The sequence below is a fragment of the Cornus florida genome, unplaced genomic scaffold, assembly GCF_030987335.1.
Source record: "Cornus florida cultivar Cherokee Brave unplaced genomic scaffold, ASM3098733v1 CherokeeBrave_3.0.0_Hap2_Chr07, whole genome shotgun sequence".
NCBI classification, from domain to species: Eukaryota; Viridiplantae; Streptophyta; class Magnoliopsida; order Cornales; family Cornaceae; genus Cornus; species Cornus florida.
In genome coordinates this window covers 20,090,194-20,116,584 of record NW_026775577.1, presented here as the reverse complement: position 1 = coordinate 20,116,584, position 26,391 = coordinate 20,090,194, and the positions used below count along the sequence as shown (strand labels likewise).

At 35.2% G+C, this 26,391-nt stretch overlaps 2 protein-coding genes across 4 annotated transcripts; one reads left to right on the top strand and one right to left on the bottom strand.

Annotated features, from left to right (window-relative positions):
* Positions 1–1,733: 1,733 nt before the first annotated feature.
* LOC132266724 (DEAD-box ATP-dependent RNA helicase 1) lies at positions 1,734–16,784 on the bottom strand. Of its 3 annotated transcripts, XM_059767699.1 has the most exons (12): positions 16,506–16,783; positions 15,860–15,998; positions 13,764–13,998; positions 10,024–10,278; positions 9,232–9,386; positions 8,267–8,444; positions 7,398–7,460; positions 6,463–6,650; positions 5,073–5,277; positions 4,606–4,711; positions 3,599–3,770; positions 1,734–2,008 (listed from the first exon to the last, which is right to left on the bottom strand). In XM_059767699.1, exons 2-11 carry the CDS (start codon positions 15,982–15,984, stop codon positions 3,661–3,663), a joined length of 1,620 nt encoding a protein of 539 aa, XP_059623682.1. In that variant the 5' UTR covers positions 15,985–15,998; positions 16,506–16,783; the 3' UTR covers positions 1,734–2,008; positions 3,599–3,660. The 3 variants fall into 3 exon arrangements, with proteins under 3 accessions (XP_059623682.1, XP_059623683.1, XP_059623684.1); XM_059767700.1 differs by lacking the exon at positions 7,398–7,460 and having other exon boundaries at positions 16,506–16,782; XM_059767701.1 differs by lacking the exon at positions 1,734–2,008 and having other exon boundaries at positions 3,732–3,770; positions 4,619–4,711; positions 16,506–16,784.
* Positions 16,785–17,830: 1,046 nt separating this feature from the next.
* LOC132266723 (proline-rich receptor-like protein kinase PERK15) lies at positions 17,831–24,248 on the top strand. The gene is made up of 9 exons (XM_059767698.1): positions 17,831–18,059; positions 18,648–19,502; positions 20,616–21,065; positions 21,250–21,336; positions 21,424–21,494; positions 21,601–21,677; positions 22,613–22,760; positions 22,877–23,038; positions 23,232–24,248. Exons 2-9 carry the CDS (start codon positions 18,737–18,739, stop codon positions 23,574–23,576), a joined length of 2,106 nt encoding a protein of 701 aa, XP_059623681.1. The 5' UTR covers positions 17,831–18,059; positions 18,648–18,736; the 3' UTR covers positions 23,577–24,248.
* The last annotated feature ends 2,143 nt before the right edge of the window (positions 24,249–26,391 follow it).

Genomic DNA, 26,391 nt, shown 5'->3' with positions numbered 1-26,391 from the left:
TCAAGGTTAAAGAACTAAGGTCGAGTCCATCGGACCCAACATGTAAAATAATTTGTTAAAAATTGATGAGTAAATTATTTTTGTTATGTTTTAATATTTTTTTCCTTCGTAAATATTTTACAACAACCAAACACCAAAAAAATAAAAAATAAAAATATTTTCTAAATTTTTTTTTACATCCAACCAAAGCCATAATAATAATAATAATATTTTAATGAAAAATTATTATCTATAGCCAGCAATAATAATAATAATAATAATAATAATAATAATAAATTGCAAAAATCATTTGTGCCGGTCGATATCACATTCAAGTTTATCTCAAGTATTTGTTTGTTCAAAATCCCTCACTATCCCAAACACCATAACCAAAACACTTTCTTCACATTTATTCCAACCAGTGGGTCCTTTCTTACATTTTCATGGCAACTAAAATATTTAAATATTTTGATTCTACTTAAAAATAAGAATAACAATTAAAAAATAATGTTGAATGTTTCATTTTCCTTCTAGAAAGAAAGCAACTCATCTCATATGATGACTCCCTATCACCTAAATTTCACAACTATGATATTGTAAGGCAAATAATTTGTGTTTGAATAAAAGTTGTCACACATCTATCATGAATCTCATGAATTTTCTTTTTAACATGGTTGCTTTCTATAAATTAAGCTAAATAATAAATTTAATTCTATTATAAAGAATACAATTAATTATTTATTTATTTTTTTCAACATCAATATATAGAACTCATGGAATTTTTTTTTGTCCTATATTAGATAAATATGGAATTTTTTTTTTCCTAGATAAATTAAAATATTGGAGGAAATTAAATAAATTGATTTTACGAGTTTACATGCTTAGAGTAAATCGAGATGTATAAAATATGGCAAAGAGTAGATAAAGCTACAAAAAAGCACTCTCTATACACTTCACACCACCTATCTCTTTGAACTCTCACTATTGGTTTTTCATTCATTTGGGTAGTTAGGAGCGGAGGATTCTCTCCTTGGAATGCTAAAAGAAAGAAATAAAGTGGGTGTGTTAATGGTGTTTTTTTTTTCAATAAACAAATAAATAAAACTATTACCAAAACACTCTTTTATACATACTCGGTCAAGTGGTCTGGTTGAGAATTGGAGCATACCACATTATTTGCATGCGTACTCAATCAGAAAACACCATTCAAATAAATTTTTTTTTTTAAATTTATTTAAATAAAACATATTTCATTGAATAGTATATTTTAATTGAATGTGCATATAGGACACTTCCTTCACTTGGCTCAATTGGACTATCATTCTGATTAATTGACACTTGGAAGCAGATAGTACAACTGCATTGACATTTTATCAAAATTTACACACATACATACACAGACATCGCGATAAAATGCAATAATTGTAGAATGAAGATTAGAGGGAGAAAGAGGGTCCTGGCTTCTCTACCTTCTCCCGTCAAAACCCACAATCACCTCGATGCCAGCAACTACCACCCATCCAACCGTATCTAACAAATTTATTGGAGAAGTCATTTGACAATTTAAATATAAATAAATAATTTAAAGACTATTTTATGTATTCCATGTTTATAAATTAATTTTCACATTACAGGGGGCTGAGAAAATTATCTCAATACCAAAGATTATGAATTAATGAAGTTCTTCAAATTAACTCAGCAAATTCATATGACCAGCATACCTTTGACACAAATTGAAAACCTACAACAATTAATAGCCAAACACAAAATACTAAAAGAAAAATTACATAAATAAAAATTGTATTTAAAATAAAAACACTGATCCCGATTTTTCAGGATGTTGCTCTGTTCAACTTCAAAGTGCTCTTTAATTTATCACATTTGATACTCGATAAGATGACCTAATTTTAATCGTTTTATTAGGTCCATTCCCGCTCTTCAGCCCATAGACAAGAATTTCCAGTAACATCCGCTTCGTTGGTTGTCCACCAAAACTTTTTGGTCTTAACTTCTCCTCTTTTCCCCAAATCTGTTCAATATAAGACACACAACAATATGAGCATATCAAATATATATATATATATATATATATATATATACATATTAACATGACTTGTCAGGATAAAAACATCCAAATTCAATTCATTGATTTGCTCACACCCATTCAACCTACTATTTTGTCCAATGAGAGCTTTGATGAGGTCTCAGCAATATAAGTATTACTACAAAACAGATTCATATGAATTTATGCAGACTAGAATGAGGTCTTAGGCTCTCAGCAAATACAAGTATTACTACAAAACAGTTTCATAGGAATATATGCAGTCTAGAATGATTGTTATAATAAGAAAAAAGGTAATATAACAAAGAAATTTTGAAAGAGACACAAAATTTGTTCAACAGATACTATCTAAAAGCCTAAACTAAGGACCCTGTAAGATCATCGAACCTCCAACTCCTAAAGCTCACCGAAGGATCTTTGGGCCAGCATTTTCAGCCTTGCAATTTAGCGACCTTAAGATATATACAATAGCCTTAAGTTCATGCAAGCAATTAATAAAGAATTCAAAGCTAGGCGTGAAACGAAAAGAAAGGCACAGGTCCTTTGCACCATGCTGACATAAGAATTCAAAGCTTGGTATGGTGACTATGGCATATAGGATAGATAAATACTGGACCTAAATGTCTCCTCTTCATTCAAATCATACATAGAAGCGGCCAAAAAGATAGACCTTATATCCTATTATGAAGATTTCCGGGGATCGAAGCTTACATTTTTATGTAATTTACTCCCACAAAAGCTGCATCTACAGTATGCTAGAACCAATTTATTGATTTATATATTTTTTCTACACAACTTACCTTTTCTTATAAATCTATAATCACAAACTTAGACATCTCTAACATGTAGATTAAAATGCTAACACCAACACATAAAAGAAAGGAAAATTCCCATACACAAAAATACACTGAAATTAAAGCACCTGCGGTACTGCAACAGTGGCTCTATATAAGGGAACAATCAAATATGGTTCCTAGTCGGGAATAGATGCAATTGCATCTTGTTTGACGGGAGAAAGTTTCAGCATCCAGACTGGAAAAAAGGAACAAATTTGCAAATTGCCCTCGATGTGACGGTAATTGAAAAGTCGTAACTTATTTTCTGGTAGTTTGGGCCATTATACTCAATAAAGCGCGTCATAAATGGGAATTGAATGCATATTTATCTACATGAATTAAGGGAACACCACATGAATTCATAAAATGAGAATTGACTACAATGTGAAAATCAATAATAACATTCATGGAAGCAACAAGAAAGCACAAAGAAAAGCAAGAAGTGAACACAAATAATACCAACCCAGCTTTACAACATAGTTGTATATACACAAGAAGGTGCTTCTGGTCAGATCAATTGGATAAAATGAATTGAGCAATGATGCAATAGATATCCTTCTCAAGAAGATATTTTGTAACAAAATAGCAAAAGGTTTAATTTCTTCCGCATGACATTCTATTAAAAACTAGTTACTACGCAGACATTTTCGGTGCAGAATGATATTAAATCAATGAACATTGATAATACAAGATAAAGCAACATGGAAACACTAGCACTCACCTCATATACATTGCAAAATTGAACTCAAGATCGGCAAAAATTAGTGCTAGAAAGATAATAAATTATTCCTTCAAATTGTTCAACTTCTTCACCCTGACCATACTTGAAGACTTAACACTTATCTTGCGCTTCCGGGTTTCTGATTCTACACACTCCTTCAGTTTTTTCAAAGCTGACACATTGAAAACAACAAGGCTTATCATTGGCACAACATCTTTAATTAACACTTATGGAAACGTAAGGTACAAATGACGCAAGTATAAGGATCTCCCGCAAGAATTGCACAGGAAAAGAAGATCTTCATTCAACAATATAACTCCAAAAACATTTAAATGTTTTCAAACATTTAAAAGTCAATGCACTAAGTTGGTATTTCCAAACAGCTTTGCTCGATTTGGCTGTTATCAGATTTTCCATAACAAGTTAGTCACGCCATCAGTTCAAAATTTTGAGAGGAGAAGCCCAAATCAATTATCTGGATTGTCCATCCATTCATATGGAAAGTGAGAAATTCAAGACAAATAGGTTGAATGATCTATAGACAGTCCATAATATTTAAGGTAATTCTAATTCTGTTGTGAAGTGATTAATGATCAGGTCTCTCATCTCCAAGGGCTATGCACATCTCTTGAGGGAGACTCCTGAATTATTCTTCAATCTTCAAGTGGTTAAACTACCTTGCAGTCCTTCAGAACAAATTTTCACCTTTCTTTCAGTTCTTTTAGGGGGCCTCTGGTTTTGAAATATAATTGTTATAAATTAATTTTTTTATTCTTGTTGTGGCATTTGAGTTTTTCTTTTTATCATTTTAGCTTATATAATTTATTATCCTTCTTTTCATTGTTTTTCTTTCTGTTCTTAATAATATTCTCTTGTTTCTATTTATCAAAACTAAATTTTTGAAGATCCATTTCAGTTGTCAGATCTAAAAGCATTTCCAAGTAAAAACGATTGAAGCCATGAATAATTTTACTCCCTCTAGTCAACAAAAAAAATAAAGAAAATACCAGAGGTATATACAGGACGAAGTGGTTCTATTGAATCTGAAGGAACAGAGTGAACAGGACAAGAGTTATTGTCAGCTTTCCGTAACAGCTTCTCGAATCTCTTAACCTGAAACAAGTGAAATAATGGATAAATTGCCCATTTTATCTTGAAGTTAAATATAAAGAGGATAACTCATAACATTGAGACGAAACTTAAACTGCTTCTATTTCTACTCTTACTAAAAAGTTTCATTTCATCAAAGTGTTGATACTAAGTAGCATAATTGCATCATTTGTTTGTTATCTACTTTAAGGGCTGATGTGCATGCAAATATGACCTACTAATTGATCTAGACGTCAATACGAATGAAGGCCTGTGAAGCAATCAAGGGAGCTAAAATGTTTAATCTATAGTATTTATGATATAAAAAAGTTTTAAAGATGGGAATTGAAGTGATAAAATGTTAATATACAATCTGGCAACAAACCTCATCTTTACGCAACAGAGTAAAGCAACGACCAGTCTGCCCCGCTCTTGCAGTCCTACCAGCCCGATGAACAAATGTCTTAATATATGCAGGCATATCATAGTTAATAACATTTCTCACCCCTTCAACATCCATTCCTCGAGTCATTGCATCAGAGGAGACAAGTACTTGTATTTCTCCAGATCGGAATGCCTTCAGTATCTTGCTGCAGGGAAAAAAAATTCAGCATCATAGAAGTCCAATCCGATCAAAGTAATTTATAATCAACCTAAAAAAAATTCTGCTGGCAAATTAAAATTGTCAATTGGAAATAAAGCAACAGATGGAAATTTATAAAAAAAACAGGAAACCAGTATTTCAAAATCATTTTTACCCATACAGGCAGGACCAACATTTTTGATGGCCTTTTCAAATTTTACCTCCAGTTTGTCATGATACCAAAAATGAAGCATTCCCATTACAGCATAATCAAAATGCTTTATGATACATGTAATTCTTGTGTTCTTTCTCCCTTGCTTAGCCGGTTTCTCTTAACAAACAGAAACAAAAGTTGACTCCCATGGAGACAATATAGATCAGTTACTTCCCCAGTCCCAATGACATCTTCTATTACAAGGATGGAAGTAATTCAAAGTCAATGGGGTCACATCCAAAGCCCACTTGAAGACCTTTCATCTTCCATTAGTAAACAAATGAATCGAAGATGTGATATTCACTCCACAAAAGCACTCTTGAACTCCACTTGATGTTCTTAAAATAAAAAAATAAACAAAAAAAGGGAAATGGCACAATCACCACTCAAAAGTGTGCAAAGTACTTTCTAGAAGGGGGAAAAAAAAGCAGGGTTTGACTGCTTTGGGGGGACAATTGTGTAATTTCATTTTTAAAAAAAGAGGGTGCAATAATAAATTTGTGTAGTGCGAATATCATTTCCCCTAAAATAAAGGAAAACACCAAAGCACCTCTCGAAAGAATTCTTCTGTACCAAAAATTCAAAATACTCTGTCCATCCAAAAGGCATTTTCCTTTCTTGTATACAAAGATACAATAAAATTCCCAGTAAGAACAAACCAAATTTCTTGTGTCTAGTTTGTAGATTAAGTGCTTGCAGAAATTACAGATTTCATAGCCACTGGCACCTAATAAAACGTACAGCTGCCCATATAATTTGTTTGTCGCAAATTCCAACTGTACGGAGACATTTCTAGCATCAGATCCCATGTTTTCTTTAAAGAGAGATACAAATTAAAAAATTGTAGAATCCATTTTGCCCTGTGGCTTTGACTATCCTATATTATTGTAAACAAGAATGCATGATATCAGGACATGGATTTCATCTTTTATCTGATTAAATAAATCAATAGGAACTGCAATAAGAATTATCAATTACCTCCTTACTGACTGACGTTGAAGACCAGAATACTCCTTAATCTTGATTTGCAAATCGCCAAAAAATTTTAGCAAGGTACATAGTCTATGAGTTGACTCCACGGATGACGTGAACACAATGCTCTTTTCCCCTTGCAATGTTAGTAAAAGGGCTACCAAATACAGGGGCTTTTGATTTGATTCATAAAGCTGCACAAAAGATGGTGGCAAGAATGAATATTAAACATCAATGCATTAATTTCTCTGGGATGGATATCTGTTTTTGCGCTAAGGAGCATACATCAATCAGATAAAATCATCTAATGTCAAGTTAGCACATTGAGGATACAGCATAAACAAAAGGTGATAAATCTCCCTGTGGCGCAACCAGATAATCCTAAAACCCTAAAAAAGAGAGAAAGAAGGGAGAAGGAGCCAAAAAGGCGCATGTCAAAATCAACTCATCCATATGTCAACTTGTGCACTGATTTACCTTCATTCCAAAATTATAATTATTGGCATTGCAAGTAGATTGCAGAAGAAGACAACTAAATGATGCACACCCTTGTAGGAAATAACCTAGAACCATGAAAGTCTGAAGCCAACCCCTTGAGGATCAACGGTATTTCCTCTCTCTCTCTCTCTCACACACACACACTCTCTCTCTCTCACTCTCTCTCTCTCTCTGAGACACACACACACCCAAAAGTTAGCCTTGACATCCATCTAGCCTAATCTACCCAAGATTCTCAACATACCACATCTAATAGCCCCATAATCCTGACCATCACTTTGAACCTATGAAACTTAGTTTGTGGTAGGAAATGGAAAAAATAAATCAAAACCATGAAATAATGAAGTTCTTTAATGCCTTAAAGCGGAAATGGAATCTAAAAAATTATAAGTCCAAAGTAAACAAGACTTATGGACACCCATTTTGTCCCAATTGAGACTTACGTACTCAACTTCCATCCTCAAAGTTGAAGGAGATGCCACCAAAACTGATAGTAAATCCATGCCCTACAGATTAACGTACAAATCCATATTAATCATTCAGATGAATCTAAAGCAAAATGTTATTTTTGGCCAACAAAATTTTGAGATTTTTTCACACCAAATTCATGTTTTTAACTAGCTTTTAAGAATGCAAGTAATCTTGTCTCTCTTCAGACAAACTTTACAGTTTTTTTGTAATAAACATGGATGTTCCACTTCCAATGGATTTATGTAAGCATCAAAATTGGTACCAAAATAGGGATTCAAGATGTTGTCAAGTAAAAATAATATATCTTCTCATTTCATTTGGATCTCAACTTATACCAACATTTTTCATAATTTATTTTTTGATACTTATCAAAAAAAATAATAATCATAATTTAGTTTTTGAAGAATTCCTGCCTTTTTCAACTAACAACCTTCAAAAATTTACAATGTTCTCTACTATTTCAACATGATTAGAACCAAATAAAAGAGTGCTCTGAAACATGGCATAACTGACATTTCGACACCTAACACATTAATTTAATAAACCAAATATACACCGGCAGACATGAGTGAAATATTGTAAAAGGCAAAGTTGATAGAAGGAGACAATTGTCGGAGTTTGAAAGATAGCTTTTGGTGCAGCTGGTACCTCTGCCATTTCTTTGTTTCTCACATCCAATAAATGACTTACCCACATGAAAAATAATGACCATATTATCTCTCAGCCAAATCATGAATGCAATAAAGAGCACAACGTAACGACCAATAGAAATTGAAACAGATTAAAAGAGAAGTATTTTACATAGTTCGGCGTACTTAATAAAATGTATTCATGGTCATACCAACTTGAAGGATTGTAGTTGTTCAGGTAACTGATAACGCCTTTGCCCAGTTGTCAAGAATAAAGGGTGATGCAGCTCTAGCTGGGCAAGCTTGCTCGGATCTTGGGTTAGTGTGGCAGATAGAACCATCTTCACAAGTCTAGGGTGAGATTTACCCTTAAATCCTCTTTCAATGCCACTGTAATTATTTCAAGCTACTGTCAGACACAAGCTAGTGGCAATATAGGATATATATATATATATATCACTGAATTTTTCAAATGAAAGCTAATAGGGGAAGTTCAAGAGAAAGTAAATATCGACAAACTCAAAAAAGCCTACTACGTAAAAGGATGTGAAATTCTCCTCATCTAATCCAGTAATACAATTCAAAATGTATTCATTGGTCTCAAAGATCCCTTTCAGACATGGTAGAAAGTAAATCTTGACAAAAGCTTACTACATAAAAGGATGTGAAATTCTCCTCATCTAATCCGGTAATACAATTCAAAATGTATTCATTGGTCTCAAAGATCCCTTTCAGACATGGTTTAGCAGTGTCAGATTCAGCATCAGTGGGTTCCACTACAATTAGCATCAACCAAATGCCATGACACTCAAAAAGGAGAGAAAAAAATTAGAAAAAATAAAACAAATAATTTCCACAATACCTCCTTAAAATGAAACATAACAAATACTTAGCATGCTGTTCAAAATATATATTCTTACGCACAGCCGGCATTAAAAGCTTCTAAACACCTCTAATTTATGAGTCAAACGACAGTGCCAATACATAAAACATGGTGACACAGAAAGACTTGATACTTGACTGCAGTTTCATCCGCATGTACATCTATTGTATCCAGCGCATGAGAAAGCAATACATATCGATTATGACCAAAACTAGAAGCCATGCTTGTGGGAAACAAGCACCTAAAAATAACAATAATTATAACAATGGAAGGAAAAATGAACTCTGAACTCACAATCTCCTTATGGTTCTTAGGGAACCAAATGCAGAACTTAGAAAAGTATTATCATGAGGGAAGAGACATTCATCACTGGAGTGTGTCAGTTGAAGCACGGTAGGAAGCCAGGATTGATATGCCTCCCTGAGCAATCGATCTGTTTCGTCAACCACCTGATATATGTACCATGTCAGGAGAGTCTTTACAATAGAAGATCTAACTCAAAATCGATTATATCGACCCAAAAAAATAAAGTTATTTTTAAATTGTGCTGGTTCAACGATTCAATTGTCAATTTTGATGTTCTCATTTGATGAGCCAACAATTCCAAAGAACCAGCGATTAATGATGACTGTCTTATTTGGGCAACCAACAAAGACGATTTGTGGTAAATTCAGATGTACAGTTCATAACAACTGACACATTGACATAGTAAGTCGTAACTCTACCAAAATTACAAAAGCAAAACAGATAAACCGATCTAGAATAACTCTGCCTGGTTACACATAGTTATGATCATAACAATTACAAGAAAATGTTAAACGGTCATGACCAAAATCCTGTGTGGGTGACAAGCTCAGTTTAAAAGCTGAAATACATTCAGATCCCAAAACATTCCCTTAACCACTCAACATATTAACATATTCCAGGAATAATGTAACAAACAAAGGAGCTTCACATATTCTGAGATCATCCCCACAAACATGGCAAAATTTTCAGGAGTTTTAGCATCAAAATAATGGGAAAGAGGATTAAGGAACAAGTTACAAATATGTGAATAAAGGTGCAACTAAATGATCTTGAACATACAAGATAACAAAGATGCTCAAGTGTAAAACCCTTTGTGTTATTAATATGGTCCATCAGCCTTCCAGGTGTTGCCACGAGTATGTCCACTGAACTTTGTAGATCCAGTGAAAGATCTTCTGGGTCATAACAGATCCCCACCTCATGCTTCGGTCTCTTAATAAGCTCTGTTATCTCATCTGCAATTGAAGATTGACCAACTGACAAACCAACAGATAAGCCCACTGCAGGTGCAATAGCCTCAAAGACTTCCTTAACCTGTAACAATAAGAAGAAAAAATGATACAGATATCTTCCATGAAAGCATTAAGACAGCACTGGAAATAATGTTTCTTTAATGATAGTCATCTATGTTACATGGACTCGGGTACTGGTGTCAGACATGGGTATGTATCCATGCGTCGGACGTGTCAAATCTCCAAATAGAAGGACACACGGACACTACTAAATATTCATTTTATTAATTATTTTATTTTATTTTCTAGAGTAAAGTAATGTTTTTATCTAATATAATGTTCAATATAGGCATTTAACTCATTTTAAAGTAATAATATAATGTAATTGAATGATTGCATATGCTTTTTAAGTACATGTCCAACTAAAAGTGTCGGACACATATCTCATACCCATGTCGGAGGGATATGTGTCCGACACGGGTACTTCACTACTTTTGAAAAGTCCATGTAACAGAGATAGTCGTAACTCTTTTTGGTAAGTTCAATATTCATAACTTCTAAAGAAGGTTACTTGGCTATTTCTTTTTCATATGACAGGAGTAATGAGTCTAAAAGGTTCTATAGCACTTACTTGGAAACCTCATTCTTATTATTTGGGACGGATGGATAAGAGAGTAGAAGAATATAGAACAATAAGCCACAACCAAGAGGAGGAGTTGGATAACAAGAGTTGTGCTCTATAATTTTATCATATATTATTCAGAAGTGACAAGTTCATTTTCCCCATCCATACATATACTGTATCATCTATCACTTAATTAAACTTGATTACAACTTTCAACTACAACACAAAACATAAAGATGACAAACAAGAAAATATCAAATTAAACACAACTTACTAGACACAAAATACTAGACAACTATATAGGTAGTTAAACAAAAGTCTTCCATTTCACGCCAATTTCCAAGATAACTCTTGGTCTCCCAGTAAGCAAACTTGCCATCCACATAAGCTCGACATGGCTGCCATGTTGGCACTACATCTTTTATCGTCATTTTGGCGTCAGTTATGACTACATCTGAAACCGAAAAAAGAACTGCTATAAGCTATGGACATCAAGTCATACGTTTCACTCAAACTGATGTCATAAACACTTCATGATACATAGAGCTATTTCCAAAACTGTCAGATTATTGTCTCCTCAAAAACAATGACACCATGAAAAATGGACTTATAGTTGCCTTCAGCAAAATATAAACAGTTACCTTCAACTCAGGTTTTATCATCTAAAGTGACCAAGTTGATTATTAGGATTAAACTTCAGACATACTTGTTGTGTATAGTAATAGTCTCTATGATATTAGTACAACTTAAAGAACCTCAATTTTCCTGCATCAGAAGTAACTTTGCCTAAATGGTGCATTTGCCTCAACAACCAAAAGCTGAGAGAGAATATTCCAGTCAACCTAGAAACTGACAGGTTCAACGTCCTACGGACTTTGAAAACCAACTTGTAAATATTCAATAGAGAGGCACAACAATCTTTTCAAAAACATCAGCAACAGTAGTTACCATTGTCAAAATATATATATATTCCAGACCGTCTGACTTGTAAAAAAAAAATTCCAGACTGTCTGACTTGCATCATTTTAGAGATATAAGCGACCAAGTTACAACATATCATGAACCATTGTGGGTAGACAAACTGGAGATAGAAAAAGCATATTTAATGACAGTCAACTTTATTATGTAAAAAAGAGATGACAAAACACTTCTACCGCTGCTTACAACATTATAAACAAATCCATAGGATTTCAGCTCCTATGATTAGGTTGACAAAAAACAAATGTTACTCAACAGAACATTCAAAAACTAGAAACCTTCTTTTGATACATAGAACAAGGAAGAAGTGGGTGAAAATCAGAATGATCTCAACATGGCCACTATTTACTATGCCATCCCATTTGCCATTTGAGTATTTAGTTTAAAAAATGTTTTCAACTGAGGTAATTCCCATATATCTTCCCAAGTCCCCATACCTTCCTCTCCCTTTTCTAAAGCCACCAACCATCACCTGATTTTCATTAGTGGCATTATAGATCTTCTTTGACATGTTTCAACCATCTTAATCGACCCTCCTCGGCTCTTCTGGAGATGATTCATGTACTCCTCATCCATTTTGCACAGACAATGCCAATTTATCACAATCTACACCTCTGTGTATGGCAGGGTTTGTGGCGAGAGAGGAACAAGAGGTCCTTTGATGGTTTGGAAGCTCATTTGGGTGCTAAAGCATTCTATTTTGAGCTTTCTTTTTCATTCTTTTTTTCTTTTTTGGGCTAAAGGGCAGTCCTGTAAATCCTTGGAGGACTTTGTAGATTTTGTGGATAGCTTGCAAGTATAGAGAGTATATAGAGCCGTGTAGTTGTTCTTGGGGGTGGGGGGCCTCCCTTTTGAGGCTCTTTAACGATTTTTTTTTTTTTTATCAAATAAATAAATAAAAATTAGACAGCCCAAGATTTGCTGAGTGCGTACTCTCATTGTTTTATTGAACATATCATTTTCAATGTAAGCTTTGTATGTTTTTCTTCCTACAACCATGCCAACATCCTCATCACAGCGAGAATTGTCTTAGAAATTACCATATTCAATTATATACCCATCAACTGTCATGGGAGTGTGCCAGTCTCACATCACCTTGTAAACATGTTTCGCCTTTTACAATCTAATTATAATTATATATGCCTAGACACCGAACATAGAGAAAATAATATAATTTTAATCATCAACATGTTTTGATCCCATCATGTTGTTAATCCAAATTACTCAATGTGAATTCAAGTACAAGTGCAAATTAAATGAGAAGGATAACCTTAAGTGCATACCATCTATCCCCCCAACACCTCAAATTGATGAGACCACAATTAATGAAGATAATCCATTTCTATAATCTCACATTTATCAATCTTAACCACTATCCACCTCAAATTAGTGATTTACTAAAATAGCACCCAATATATCATAAACACAAAAATCCTTAGTTTTTGCATGTAAAGCTCACTCTTCTCAATCTCATCAAACAACATCAGGTCTTTTAGAGATATAACAACCACAATGACCCTCATCTTAAATTTGAACACACAATTTATTTGTAGATGCTACTAGAATTGGAAGATTTTCATAAATGACCAAGGGAATGGATTATTAACATTTTTCTCTCTGGTGTAAATTCTATTATTTGGTTCCAGGGCTAAATAAATTAAACAATCGACAAAAATTGATATACATAAATAGGTTTAAACTCATGTGTAGCTCAATCATGCAGTGCACTACATGAATTCATCCGACTCTAGCTTAGTCACTGAAAAAAAAAAAAAAGATTAAAAAAATAAAAGAAAAAATAGCATATTGCTAAATGATATGATATTTTAATAGTTAATGCATCATGAAGAAAAAAAAGAGAATTACTAGTAGAAGCAATATCCCCTGTATGTAGAAGTGTAGAACCACACACACAAGAAGTACTATAGAAGTTGGAAAATGGTACATAGAGGTGTGTGTATAACCTGCAAGGCTAAATCACGAGTAGGCAACACCACTAAAGCACGAAGACATTTCACTGCACGAGTTGACAGCATCTGCACTATTGGCAAAGCATATGCTAGAGTTTTCCCACTTCCTGTAGGTGAATTTATACAAAGGTCTCGCTCAAATGACCCAGGTCCAACCGTCTCTTGCCATACTGCAACTTGCACAGGGAAGAGTGAAGTAATGCCCATATTCTGCAAAGCCACCTCCAACCTAATGTAGAAAAAGTTAACGACTTGAAGTACAAAAAGCAAATAAGCAACATCGTTCCAAATAAGTATACTGTAAGATGTGAAGCCCATTGTACAATTCTCAATTTGGACTCGTAGTTAAAGTTTGACCTCATGCTCAAGAAAAATACATTTCCGCTTCCTTCAAGCTTGAGCGAAATAACTAAATGTAACACCATTCCATAATTATTAATTACATGAATCTGTTTACAGTTTTAACCCTCATAACCGGGGTAGCGATTTGTCCCGACCTGGTGAGTTTTTAGTTGCATGACCTCTTGGACCAAATTTTAACTGACCCAAACACCAGCAAAACAGAAGCCACTCAGTTTGTTTCACAGTTTATTGATGTGTTGCCTAGATGCAAATTTAAATAGGCCATACCATGACTAAAAGAACATTGATAAGCAGAGAAACGGGATATAGACAATATAAGATAAGGATTATAAGAACAAGTTCTAGCTTTTACTTTAAAAATTAATACAACGAGATAACATAAATTATATGATCAATATAATTGGTATTTATGCATCCCAACAAGGATTATCAATATAATTGGTGTTTATGCATCCCAAGAATGATTAGAAATATAATCAAGGCACAATTTTAGGAACAAATTGATAAATTATTCAAGGACTACCTGAAAGAAGATGATGTTTATTGGATGAGACATTTTTTCCTTCTTGTCAAGTAGACCATGGAGAATGTGAGAAGATATATAAGGGATATGATTAAGAAAAGAATGGTGGTGGGAGACCATCTTAGGTTTTGTTGCTAAAGATGATTTTTTTTTTTTTTCTATTAATTAGGAAAATATACGCACATACCCACAAATGCCCAATGTGGTGCTCGAACCCTCACTTCCTTTTGGGGAAGGAGAGGTTATACCACCTCAGACAATGGCCCGGTGGTTGCTAGGGATTATTTCACAAAAGCAAATACTTTCAAGGAAAAAAAAATTTTCTTTAGAAGTACAGATGATAAAATTCATTTTTCTCTTATCTAGGAGAATAAATCAATTAATCAGCAAAAATGCAAAGATTTAAAGGTTATATCAACAGAGAGCTCGACCTCACAAGTTCACCTTTTCTTTTTCTTTTTTTTTGGGGAGGGGGTGAGAAATGAGACTATAATACCCAATAATTAAGTTATGGTAATTGAAAGAAGAAAGACTAAAATTACTGAAATGTAAAATGTCAAAATTAAATTTGAAAAACGAAGGTGACGTGATGTAGAATATGTTGGACAAATGCACTAGAACAATGGTAAAAGAGGTTCTTGGAGAATCAAAAGATAAATGATGGTTAAAACAAAAATATAAATTACAAAAGTTAACAAGAGAACTAGAAATAAAAAATGCTTTGGTAAAACATAAATACGCAAAGAAAGATGTTTGAATTAGATGTTTACATTAGGCTAGGTACAAAGGGTTGGGAGAAAAAATATGTATGAAAACATCTAGTTTTAGTAGTATAAAGTATACAATGAGTATTTAACCGAAAAAAGGTATACAAAGAGTGAGGATCTAAGAATCTTGGTTAAAGTGACAAAATTAAAGAGTGGGGCTAGAGTTTCTTTGACAAATTATTAAATAACAATGATACAGTCAGGTTAGGATACCTTGGCACAGTGGTAAAATCTGATTTTCGAGCATAATAAGAATGTTGTGCAGGTAGCCACTTTGGGCACATGATGTCAAAAGTTAAGCCTATATCCATTTTGTACCTCCCAAACACTTTTAGAGGATTTTATGATGGCCGCATTGATATAAATGGAAGTAAATAGACACCCCAATTTGATACATTGACATACAGTTAAGAGGATTTTATGATGCGTATAAGTACCTGGGATCAAGAAAAGGAAGGAGATTGAGAGCACATTCCTCGCATACACTAACATCAACAGGACTTCTCATCCATGGCAATACCGGCACACTCTTTTTCCTTTTAAACTCTGATGCTTCCTCCATATTTCCTTCTTAGCCTGCATTTAGTGATTAGCAAGGTTGTTAAAATCGGTAGAATCATTTTGGGTTCCGTAGAATCAGATAGTAAAATGTACGATTCTACCAATTTGTTAAAAAAAAAATCAAAATACTTTTTTAAACAATATTGTTTGTAAAATATAGCAATAATAAGGCCAAAACACAAAAAATTGAGACATAAACAGAACAGAAAAGAACACAAAACAGAAATCCTCAAAATTATCATCACCAAGTAGTCACAGACCCGCGTATGGACTATGGAGTATGGACCAAGTAGTTAGTAATATGTTTATGATTCGAAACAAATCACAACACAACAATATAATATGCTTCTGAAATTTCAATTGATATGAAATTGAAAACGCCAAACATAAATTATTGCAAATCACATTATTTAACCTCCTCAGCCAAATCAGATTCAAAACTTTGTCAACATAATTCTCAAAACAATACACCCTAGAATATAAGCCACTTGATTAGAGGAGTGAGGATTGAGGACTTCGAACCTGTTGAATTTGATAAGGCTTGATGTGTTCGCAATCGACCGTTTCTGAGAATCTTTGTTCGCGACTGTCGAAGAGCAAGTTGAGCAACCAAGCTTCGATATTATACTTGTCGCCGCCAATCAGAAAATTTTCTTGAAGTGGCGGATGGGGGCCACCAGCTTTGCTTTGAGCTTATACTTGTCGCCGCGAATCAGAATCGACTGTCACGGTGGGGAGGTTACCGGTGTCTGATGAGTGAGATAACTCAGAATGTGGGGAGAGAACATGAGAAAGGATTGCGCGCAAAGGATAGTCAATTGACTCAATTAGGGCAAGCCAAACGATACGGTGTCGTTTGGATTGTCTTTTTGGCCTTTCCTTTTTCCCTCCTCTTTTTTTTCTTTCATAATCTTCGATTGGTATTGTGAAGAAAATTTTCACAATCCATATTAGAAAAATATCTTATGAAACCTATTTAATATTGTGTTTGTAAACACGAATCCGCTCTTTGATTTAAACTAATTTTTTTTAAATTCAAAATTTAAAGCGTTAATGTAGTGCTCTTAAACATATAGTACAAGATCATTTCTACACGTGAACACAAAGCATTGTAAAAGGCACTTCATAAATTAAAATGATACAAAATTTGTTTTTGATTTCAAAGGGTGGAGCCTTTTCATATAAAAAGAAAATAAAAAGACAATATTAAAATTTGTGGTTAAATACTTAATAAAATAATATACTTCTTAAAAAAACTTATGAGATAATGCAGGAGCTGAATCATATCATATTCCATAAATATGCATATTATGAATGTTTATGTTATATTTGGGAGTATCGAATTAGTACCTTGAATTTGGGTTTGAGGTAAATTTAATTTAAAATTTGTACTAAAATTTTTTCAATCTCAAATTCAAAACATCGATTCAATACTGTTAAGTATAATTTTATATAAAAAAAAATGTAACAATCATACATATCATCGCAACAATACATAATTGTTGCATGCCATGTAAAATTACTACATTGTTAATTAAAAGTTGTTAAAAAAAATCCTAAAAAACACTAGAGGATCCTTATTCTTAAGACTATGTATATCCAGATTCTTCATGCTGTGATAAAAAAATGAGATCAAACGATGTCAAAAATATATATGTGTGTGTATATATATATATTCAGTGACAAGTACTCAGTATTATTTATATTTATTTCTGTTTAATGTTTTTTAATGGGTTGAGTGCATCTTGTTACAAACAAATGAAGTTTAATGACAAGTGTTGGGCCATCCAAGAAACAGATATATTTCGAGAAGGTCGCAAAACTGAAGGGTCCAATTAAAAGGCAATCCAACGAGGAACCAGTAAGATGAACAACTAACCCTTCCAAAACTAGAGGTTGCAAAGGCAAACGATTGGGGAGGAGAGAGAAAGAGAGAGAAGCAGAGAGAGAGAGAGAAGACAGCTTTGTAGGAGGCAGCTGAGGAAGGAAGGGGTCCACTTTCTAGGATGGAAAAACCAGAATGAAACAGCTTTTCTCCTCCTTTCCTTTGAGAACCCTATTAGGTTCTTCATTCAGGTACACCATCTAATTTGTCCACCATTTTCAATCTGTAAAAACAATAGCACCAAAACTTTGATAAATAAAAAAAAAACCCATTTACACAACATAACAATCATAACAACCCATGAACAAGAAATGCGCACAATGTGGTAATTAAACAGCTTTTTGTTAGCTTATGCTCTCAATGTCCCTGTGTTACTCAATTTTACAAGTAATACATTGATGTTATATGATATCACTGTGTATTTGATTCAATACCATGGATGAAATTTATATGTAATCTTGACATTCTCATCCTAAGTTCTGCATTCAGGTACACCTTCTAATCATCCCCATTTCCAATTTTTAATACAATAACACCAAAACATGATACAAACCCTATATATATATACACAACATATATAACAACTGTTATCATAAAACCCCATGAACAAGAAATGTATATAATGTGGTGATTAAACTGTGTTTTGTTAGCTCATGAACCACAATGGTCCCTTTGTTTTTCAAATTTTGAAGTACTTATTGATGTTATATGGTATCACATTGTATTTGATTCAATGCCTGAATGAAATATATATGTAATTTTGACATTTTCATCTTCAGGGTTGTGAATTGTTGCGTCGAGCAGTTAGCGGAGAGGTGGAGTCTCCGTCTGTTTTTGACAAAAATATTGGTCGAAAGTTGATCGGAAAATGGCTTCAGCCCCTGCAACTGCTCCGCCAAATTCTTCGGCACCACCTACTCTATCACCGCCACCATCCTCCGGCGATTCATCTCCCCCTCCTTCAGCTCCATCCACCAACTCTTCCTCACCATCACCGCCTTCTAACTCCTCCAACTCCTCCTCCTCACCACCACCATCTTCGCCGCCACCATCCTCCCCGCCACCCGCTTCGCCACCACCATCCTCTTCACCTCCTCCGTCATCCTCACCCCCCAAAGTAACCCCTTCCCCACCACCCCAATCAGAAACCCCTCCCCAAGAATCTCCTCCCCCCAAGACATCCCCTTCACCACCACCACAAAACCCTTCGCCACCGCCAACATCCGGCAGTGCTTCTCCACCTCCTTCGGGCGATGTTTCTCCACCACCACCAGTAAAAAAACCCACTCCCCAAGCGCCCACTTTCTCTCCTCCACCTCCCACACCAGCTTCTTCACACACGCCACCATCATCCTCCGCCGTTACATTGTCACCTCCACCTCCACGTGCACCAGCAGCCCCAAAAACGTCAACCAATTCATCGAATGCATCTTCAGACTCAGGCAGCACGCCACCGCCGCCGTCATCGTCATCAACAACATCGTCGTCATCGTCGTCATCCTCAAATGCGTCAGTGATTGCAGGATTATCCATTGCGGGTGTACTAATTATTGCCATGATCATCATTTGTGTGACATGTTTAACGAGAAAGAGGAAGAGAAGGTCTTATATGGATCATGGTCGTGGACCTAGAGGTGATAATCTATACCTTCGCCTTTTATTGCAAATAATCTCATACATTCCAATTAAAAGAATATGATGTGTGTTTGTGTGTATGTAAGTATATATATGGTGTTGCAGATGTATATAATTCTTGGAAGTTTTTGTCATTTTTGCACTAATGCCCTGTTTTATTGCCTATGGCTCCATTTGGAACTCAGAAGCATCATCTTCCTTGGATTGTTTCGGTTGCAGTGGAATGGAAAAGAAGAGATGAAGGGAAAAGAAGAGTAATTTTGGTTACTCTGAGAAACCATATTTACCTTATAGTTATTAGAACTGCGAGGAAAGATGAAAAAAAAAAAACCTAAAGAAAATAATAATAATAATTTTTTATTTCATAAACATGAGAATGTGTTTATTTCCTTATCCACTACCTTATATTTTCTCACTGTTTCTGTGAAACAACAGAGCCTCTAACTTGTGGGGAGGGGAAAAATTACTAGAATTTACTACTACTAGCTTGTCATTTATGTCCTATTATAAGATTCTTAGTTTTAATTTCATTTCCCATGTTTCTTTAGGCCATCTTTGCTACTTCAGAAAATTCAGGAGGTAATCCACGAAACACTTTTTATCCTTGTCAGTCTAGTGTTTGTATTGGCATTGCCACTGAAGCTGTGCATATAATATGAATGTGAGCATCTTGCCGGTTTAGCCGCTGTAGCCAGTTTATAACTTATCCAAATTAATAATAATAATAATAATAAAGTAAAAAATGGAGAAGAATAATGGTCTTTTTCATTCAAATTTGATGGTAAGGTGATCTCCGTTTCGAAAGTACTGACTGTCCCTAAAAACATCAGAGAACTGGGATAATTAATCATCTGTAATCCTGGATTGTTTGGGATTTGAGAAGAAAATAAATTAACACATTTTGCTACAACACCCGGGAGCATCAACAATAATCTAAAGAATATTGTGGCTGCCATCAACATATGTCCGACTTTGTTCTTAATAGACCAATTTTTGCACAAAATAGTATTTGAATTTGTACTTTTTTTTTTAATGTTAAAATACTGAATAGAAATACAAAAAAATTGAGGCCACCTCGTTAGTTACTTGTGCATTTTATGGTTTATGCGTAGGTGATTATATGTACAACACAATGACGCAGCAGTGGAACAACAATCCCCAAAATGTAGATCATATTGTTAAGCTTTCTCCACAAGGACCACAACAAGGTTTAATGGCGATGCCTCCTTCACCAACTATGGGGCTTGGGATGAACCAGGGTACCTTCACGTATGAAGAGCTAGCTGCTGCTACGGGTGGATTTTCTCAGGGCAATCTTCTGGGTCAAGGTGGGTTTGGGTATGTACACAAAGGTGTGTTGCCTAATGGAACAGTGATTGCGGTTAAGAGTTTGAAGTCAGGTAGCGGGCAAGGAGAGCGGGAGTTCCAGGCTGAGGTTGATATCATTAGCCGTGTCCATCATCGCCACCTTGTATCGCTTGTTGGATATTGCATTGCAGATGGGCAGCGGATGTTGGCATACGAATTTGTTCCCAATCAAACTTTGGAATTTCACCTTCACGGTAAGCCTTTTCTGGTCTATGTTAATCAACATTTTTTGCTGTACTAAGCAGCTTCTTGGAGAAGTGGTTTCCATTTATAAAGCATACCTGTAATTGGAAATTTATGAACAACCATGCATTCGAGTAGAGGTTAGTGTTGCTCATTACCTAAATTGTCCAACCTTAACAAATCTTTTGGATGCAGGAAAGGGGCAGCCTGTTATGGACTGGGCAACCAGGCTCCGTATTGCATTGGGATCAGCCAAAGGGCTTGCTTACCTTCACGAAGACTGTATGCAATCATCTCTATCAATCTCTCTCTCTCTCTCTCTCTCTCTCTCTCTCTCTCTGTGTCTCTCACATTGTTGATTACATGCAGGTCACCCTCGGATTATTCATCGTGACATCAAGGCTGCTAATATTCTCCTTGACAATAACTATGAAGCCATGGTATATATATTTCAGAATATGTATAGGACCATCATGTTGTCATAATACATACATGATACTTATGTTGCCCAAGCTAATTAATTATTTGGTGATACTTTCTTTTCAGGTGGCCGATTTTGGATTGGCTAAACTTACTACCGACAATCTAACTCATGTCTCTACACGTGTCATGGGAACGTTTGGGTAAATTATACTATCCCTTTGGTTGTAATTGTGCTAGATCAGTTTCATCATCGAGTGAGATGAATCAAGCATTAAATAGTTGAAGTGCTACCTAAAGAAAGAATTATATACAGGTGTAACCGAGAGAAGTTAAAGGGGGCATCTCGTTGTTGGAAATATTCTTAATTCACAGATTGTCCTAGTGATGAATCAAGCGATTACATAGTTGGAGTTATACTTAAAGAAACAATTAGAAATATATTTAATTGAGTGAAGTTAAAGGGGGCATTTGGATGTTGAAAAATGATAGTACTTCACAGATTGTTTGAATGGTCAAAAATATTCTAGGACTATCTCTATGTTTAAGTTAATAATTTATGTATATAGGGACGTGTGTTTAGGTAAATGGAAAGTTATGATAGGAAGGATGTAGACAAGTCTATAGTCCTAATTTATAGATGATTGGTTTTGAAATGTAAGTGTCAACTGAAAGTAGTGGAAGATATTGTACAAGAGAGTTGCATTAATCTTCTACGTTTCACAAGCAGTATCTCCTTGCCTCTTTTATTCTAATATTACAGTAGTCACGAAGCCATAAAACACACTTGGATTTACATTTCCCCCCGCTATTCTTCAGGTGTGAACTCCAATAATGGAGTTCCTGAGTTGTTTTATAGATAGGGATTGAATCGCCATATTGCTTCTCAATGAACTTTCAAAATCCGTGTTCGAGTTTGATGCCTAAAGGTTCCAGCTGCTGCTTAGATTTTACTTTTTTAATACCATCTAAAGTTTGGAACACTTCTGTAAGATATTCTTTACAATTGTTGCTTATACGGAGAGACATCTATATTGTACATTAATGATGTAGTCGGTTCAACACACACATTGTCTATCAAAACAGAGACATTTCAATAAATTTTGCTGATTCGAAAATATTTTGCACATAAATGCAGGTACTTGGCACCAGAGTATGCATCAAGCGGCAAGCTCACAGAGAAATCTGATGTTTTCTCATACGGGGTGATGCTGTTAGAACTCATAACTGGACGGAAACCTGTGGATCCTACCAGTAAATTCATGGAAGACAGCTTAGTGGACTGGGTTAGTACTTCTAACTTGTTTACAACAAAGCAGATATCTATTGTGGTGAAGAATTTTGTTTCATTCAGTTTTCATGTTCGTTCACTTTTAATTTTATGTTGGCATGTGATGAACAGGCTAGGCCTCTCTTAACACGCGCGTTGGAAGATGGCAACTATGATGAGCTGGTGGATCCACGCTTAGAAAATAACTTCGTTACCCATGAGATGGCACGCATGGTTGGCTGTGCTTCTGCCTCCTGTCGTCATTCTGCCAGAAGGCGGCCGAAAATGAGCCAGGTATGGAGGCCTAAGTTGCACCACACACGCACTTGGTAATGCCTTTTTACAGTGTGTATTATAAGATTGTTTAGAATCCTATAAAAGAGGGATAAAATGTGGTTAGAACAATTTATTCTGATCTTGTTTGAAGATTATTTTTGTTCAACTGAATTCGTTTGCTTAAATCTTAATTAATGAAATGTCACAACAGATTGTTCATGCACTAGAAGGAGATTCAACACTGGAGGACTTAAATGAGGGTGTAAAACCAGGCCAGAGCTCCGCCTATACCTCAACCGAGGGCTCATATGATACAGGTGCATACAATGCTGACATGTTGAAGTTCAGAAAAATGGTAATGTCAAGCCAGGATTTCGAAAGCAGCGAATATGGAGCAACAAGCGAGTATGGCCTCAACCCATCCTCTTCAAGCAGCGATTCCAGAGAGATGTCGGGTCATTCAGCTCAGGGAACCACAAGAAAAAAACCAAGCGGCGGTGACTCCCGAGAGATGGCAGGTCATTCAGTTCAGGGAACCACAGGAAGAAAACTATAGAACAACCTAACTACAGAACCTCAGGCATGAGATGACTATCTAGCCAAAAGAAGAAAAATGAAAAGAAAAAAAAAATGACAAAAAGAAAAAAAGAAAAAAAAAAAAAAAAGGATGTCTAAACACAATCCTTTTGGTGATTACACATTATTAATTTATTCATTATTCTTGACATGGTTATATTTAGAAAAATTCATTCTGAGGAGAAATGAACAATCCGGTGCACTTGATGTGTCGCGTGCATGAAATTTCTACATTCTGTACATCAAGATAACCCGGGATTATCGTTGAATTGGATTGGATTACTCTCCTTCAATTCTATGGATCAGTATTAATACATACATTTACATAAACTGCTTGTGTAATATACTTCTAATTTGTGTAAAATATTAGGAATTGCTCTCTTTTGCTCTTTCAAAACAATGAACAGCTTTAAGATTTAAGTTTATTATTGGTTAGTTTCAAATTTTAAATAGCATATCTGCAAGAATGCAAGGAATTTAATTAGATCAGCAGTTTCTGCTGATTCTGTCATTGTCTATATTGTAAGATTTGTGTTATAGAAACTGAACATATTCTCTGTAGGTGCAAAACTATACCATTTCACTGCTTTATCATTATGTTTGCACCGCTTTTTCTCTTTACTTTGATGGGATTAATATAAATTTTGGATTTGTTTGGGTGTAAAATATTTTTCAGAATTTTTATTTTTATTTTCTGGTGTTTGGTTGTCATAAAATATATATGAAGAAAAAAATATATATTAAAATTTAACAAAAATAATTTACTTATCAATTTTCGGCAAATTATTTTACACGCCATATGGACTCAATCTCAACCTCGACCTATATTTTTGCCAAATATTAAAAAATAAAAAATATATTTTACTAGAAAAAAAATATATTTTTTCCAAAAAAACATATTATACGTAAACAAACGGAGTCTTAGTGTAATAGTGTATTCAAGTTTCTTCATCATTCACTAATTAATTTTGAAATAAGCATTATCACATGACATGTAAGACCGGAAAAAGAAAAATAAAATCAATTGGAACACATGGGAATCAATTACAACGAAATTGTAATGTGTGAGTTCAAATTCAGTACTTGTTTTTGCATGTTAAAATTAAAATTCTTCAGGTGAATCAAGGCTTGCATGAAAGCTCATTTTGAATCTTAATTTTTAATCTAGTTAAATAAAAACAGAAAGAGAAAGGAAAACATGATTGTGGAGGGAAAAAAAACACTCCCTCCAATAAAAAGTGCACACGTCACCACTACTCATATCTACATTCCAAAGGCCCATCATGCTCAAGCCCAAATTGAGGGTTTTTACAGCCCAAGACCATTGTTATTTGTCCTCCAACTTCCAGCAAGGCCGAATCAAGAAGTCATCAGCCCAGCTTATGAATATTTAACATCCGGTCTGTTACTCAAGCCCAGCCGGATCAAAATATATTCAGCCCAGTTATTCAAGAATGCACAAGTCCTACCAGTTGAAGGATTTACTGTAGAAAGAAAACTCTGAGATAGGAAGTTCTGTACAAGGCAAGTTCTATGTATGGAAAATTCGACAATGGAAAGAACTCTATTAGAAAAGAATGTTTATATAGAAAGAATTGGAGGGCAAGCAACGCGAGTCCTACCATAATTTTGCAATCTTTTGTATATAAATAAAGGCTAAGACCTCCAATAAAACGATCAAGCAATTCTACGCTTCTCGATATACTATTCTTATTTATTTTTATTGTTTTTTGAGTGAGTTGTTTTATTTTACTCAATCATTACTGGTTGAGCGAAATTTTGCACCTACACTTTGGCGCCGTCTGTGGGAAACGTATAAAAATATACTCCTACTTGTTCTTCAAATCAAATCCTTAGTCGTGTCTGGAATGTCAAACGGAGAGTCAGCAATGACTCAACAGATAGAATTGATGCAAAAGATGCGAGAAGAGTTCTTGCACCAATTTGAGACACTCCGGTAAGCAAACGATACGAGTGTCGCCCAGATAGCTGCGCTTCAGCAGCAGACTCATACGCTGCATACGGCCATGGCCAGGCTAACGCCACAACCGCCACCAGGCGATGCTGCAGCACCACCCCCCACCCGGAATTTACCTCCGGTTCACGAGCCTCCAGCCAACGAAACACCACCTAACGGGGCTCGACTTAATGAGGTTCAGCAAAAGCAAGGGACGAGGTCCGAGGCGGTTGCTTCGGATAATCTCCCGCATCGCACACAGGACGAACTGGCCGAGTCCAGCCATAGGCTTACGGTATGGTCCAATGGCGTTCCAGATGGCGCACGCGTACAAGATGCCTTCGACGAAAAGAAGCTCTTAAGAGTTCAGACACCAGCCGAGATGGCTAGAGAGCACAAAAACTCCTTGGTCAAGACCCCCTTTACTGACGAGGTGTACCTTGTGGAGAGACCAAAGAAGTTCACTATGCCATCCTTCACCTAGTTCGATGGGGCAGGAGACCCCTCTCGGCATCTCGATCATTATGCGCAAAAGATGGCACTGGATGATTATAACGATCCGTGGATGTGTAAGGTTTTTCCTACCAGTTTAACCGAAGCAGCGTTAGAATGGTTCAGGAATAGGCCACACAAGTCTATCCTTGATTATGAGACCTTGTGCATTATGTTTTTAGCCCAGTATTGCGGAAATAAGAAGCAGAAGAAAAGTATCGCCAGCCTTTTCACCATAAGGCAAAGGAAGGGAGAAACTCTGCAAGATTTTTTATCCAGGTTGAACATGGAGGCTTCGGAGATAGCAGATTACCACCCTGCCACGGCAATCAAAACATTTAAGTTC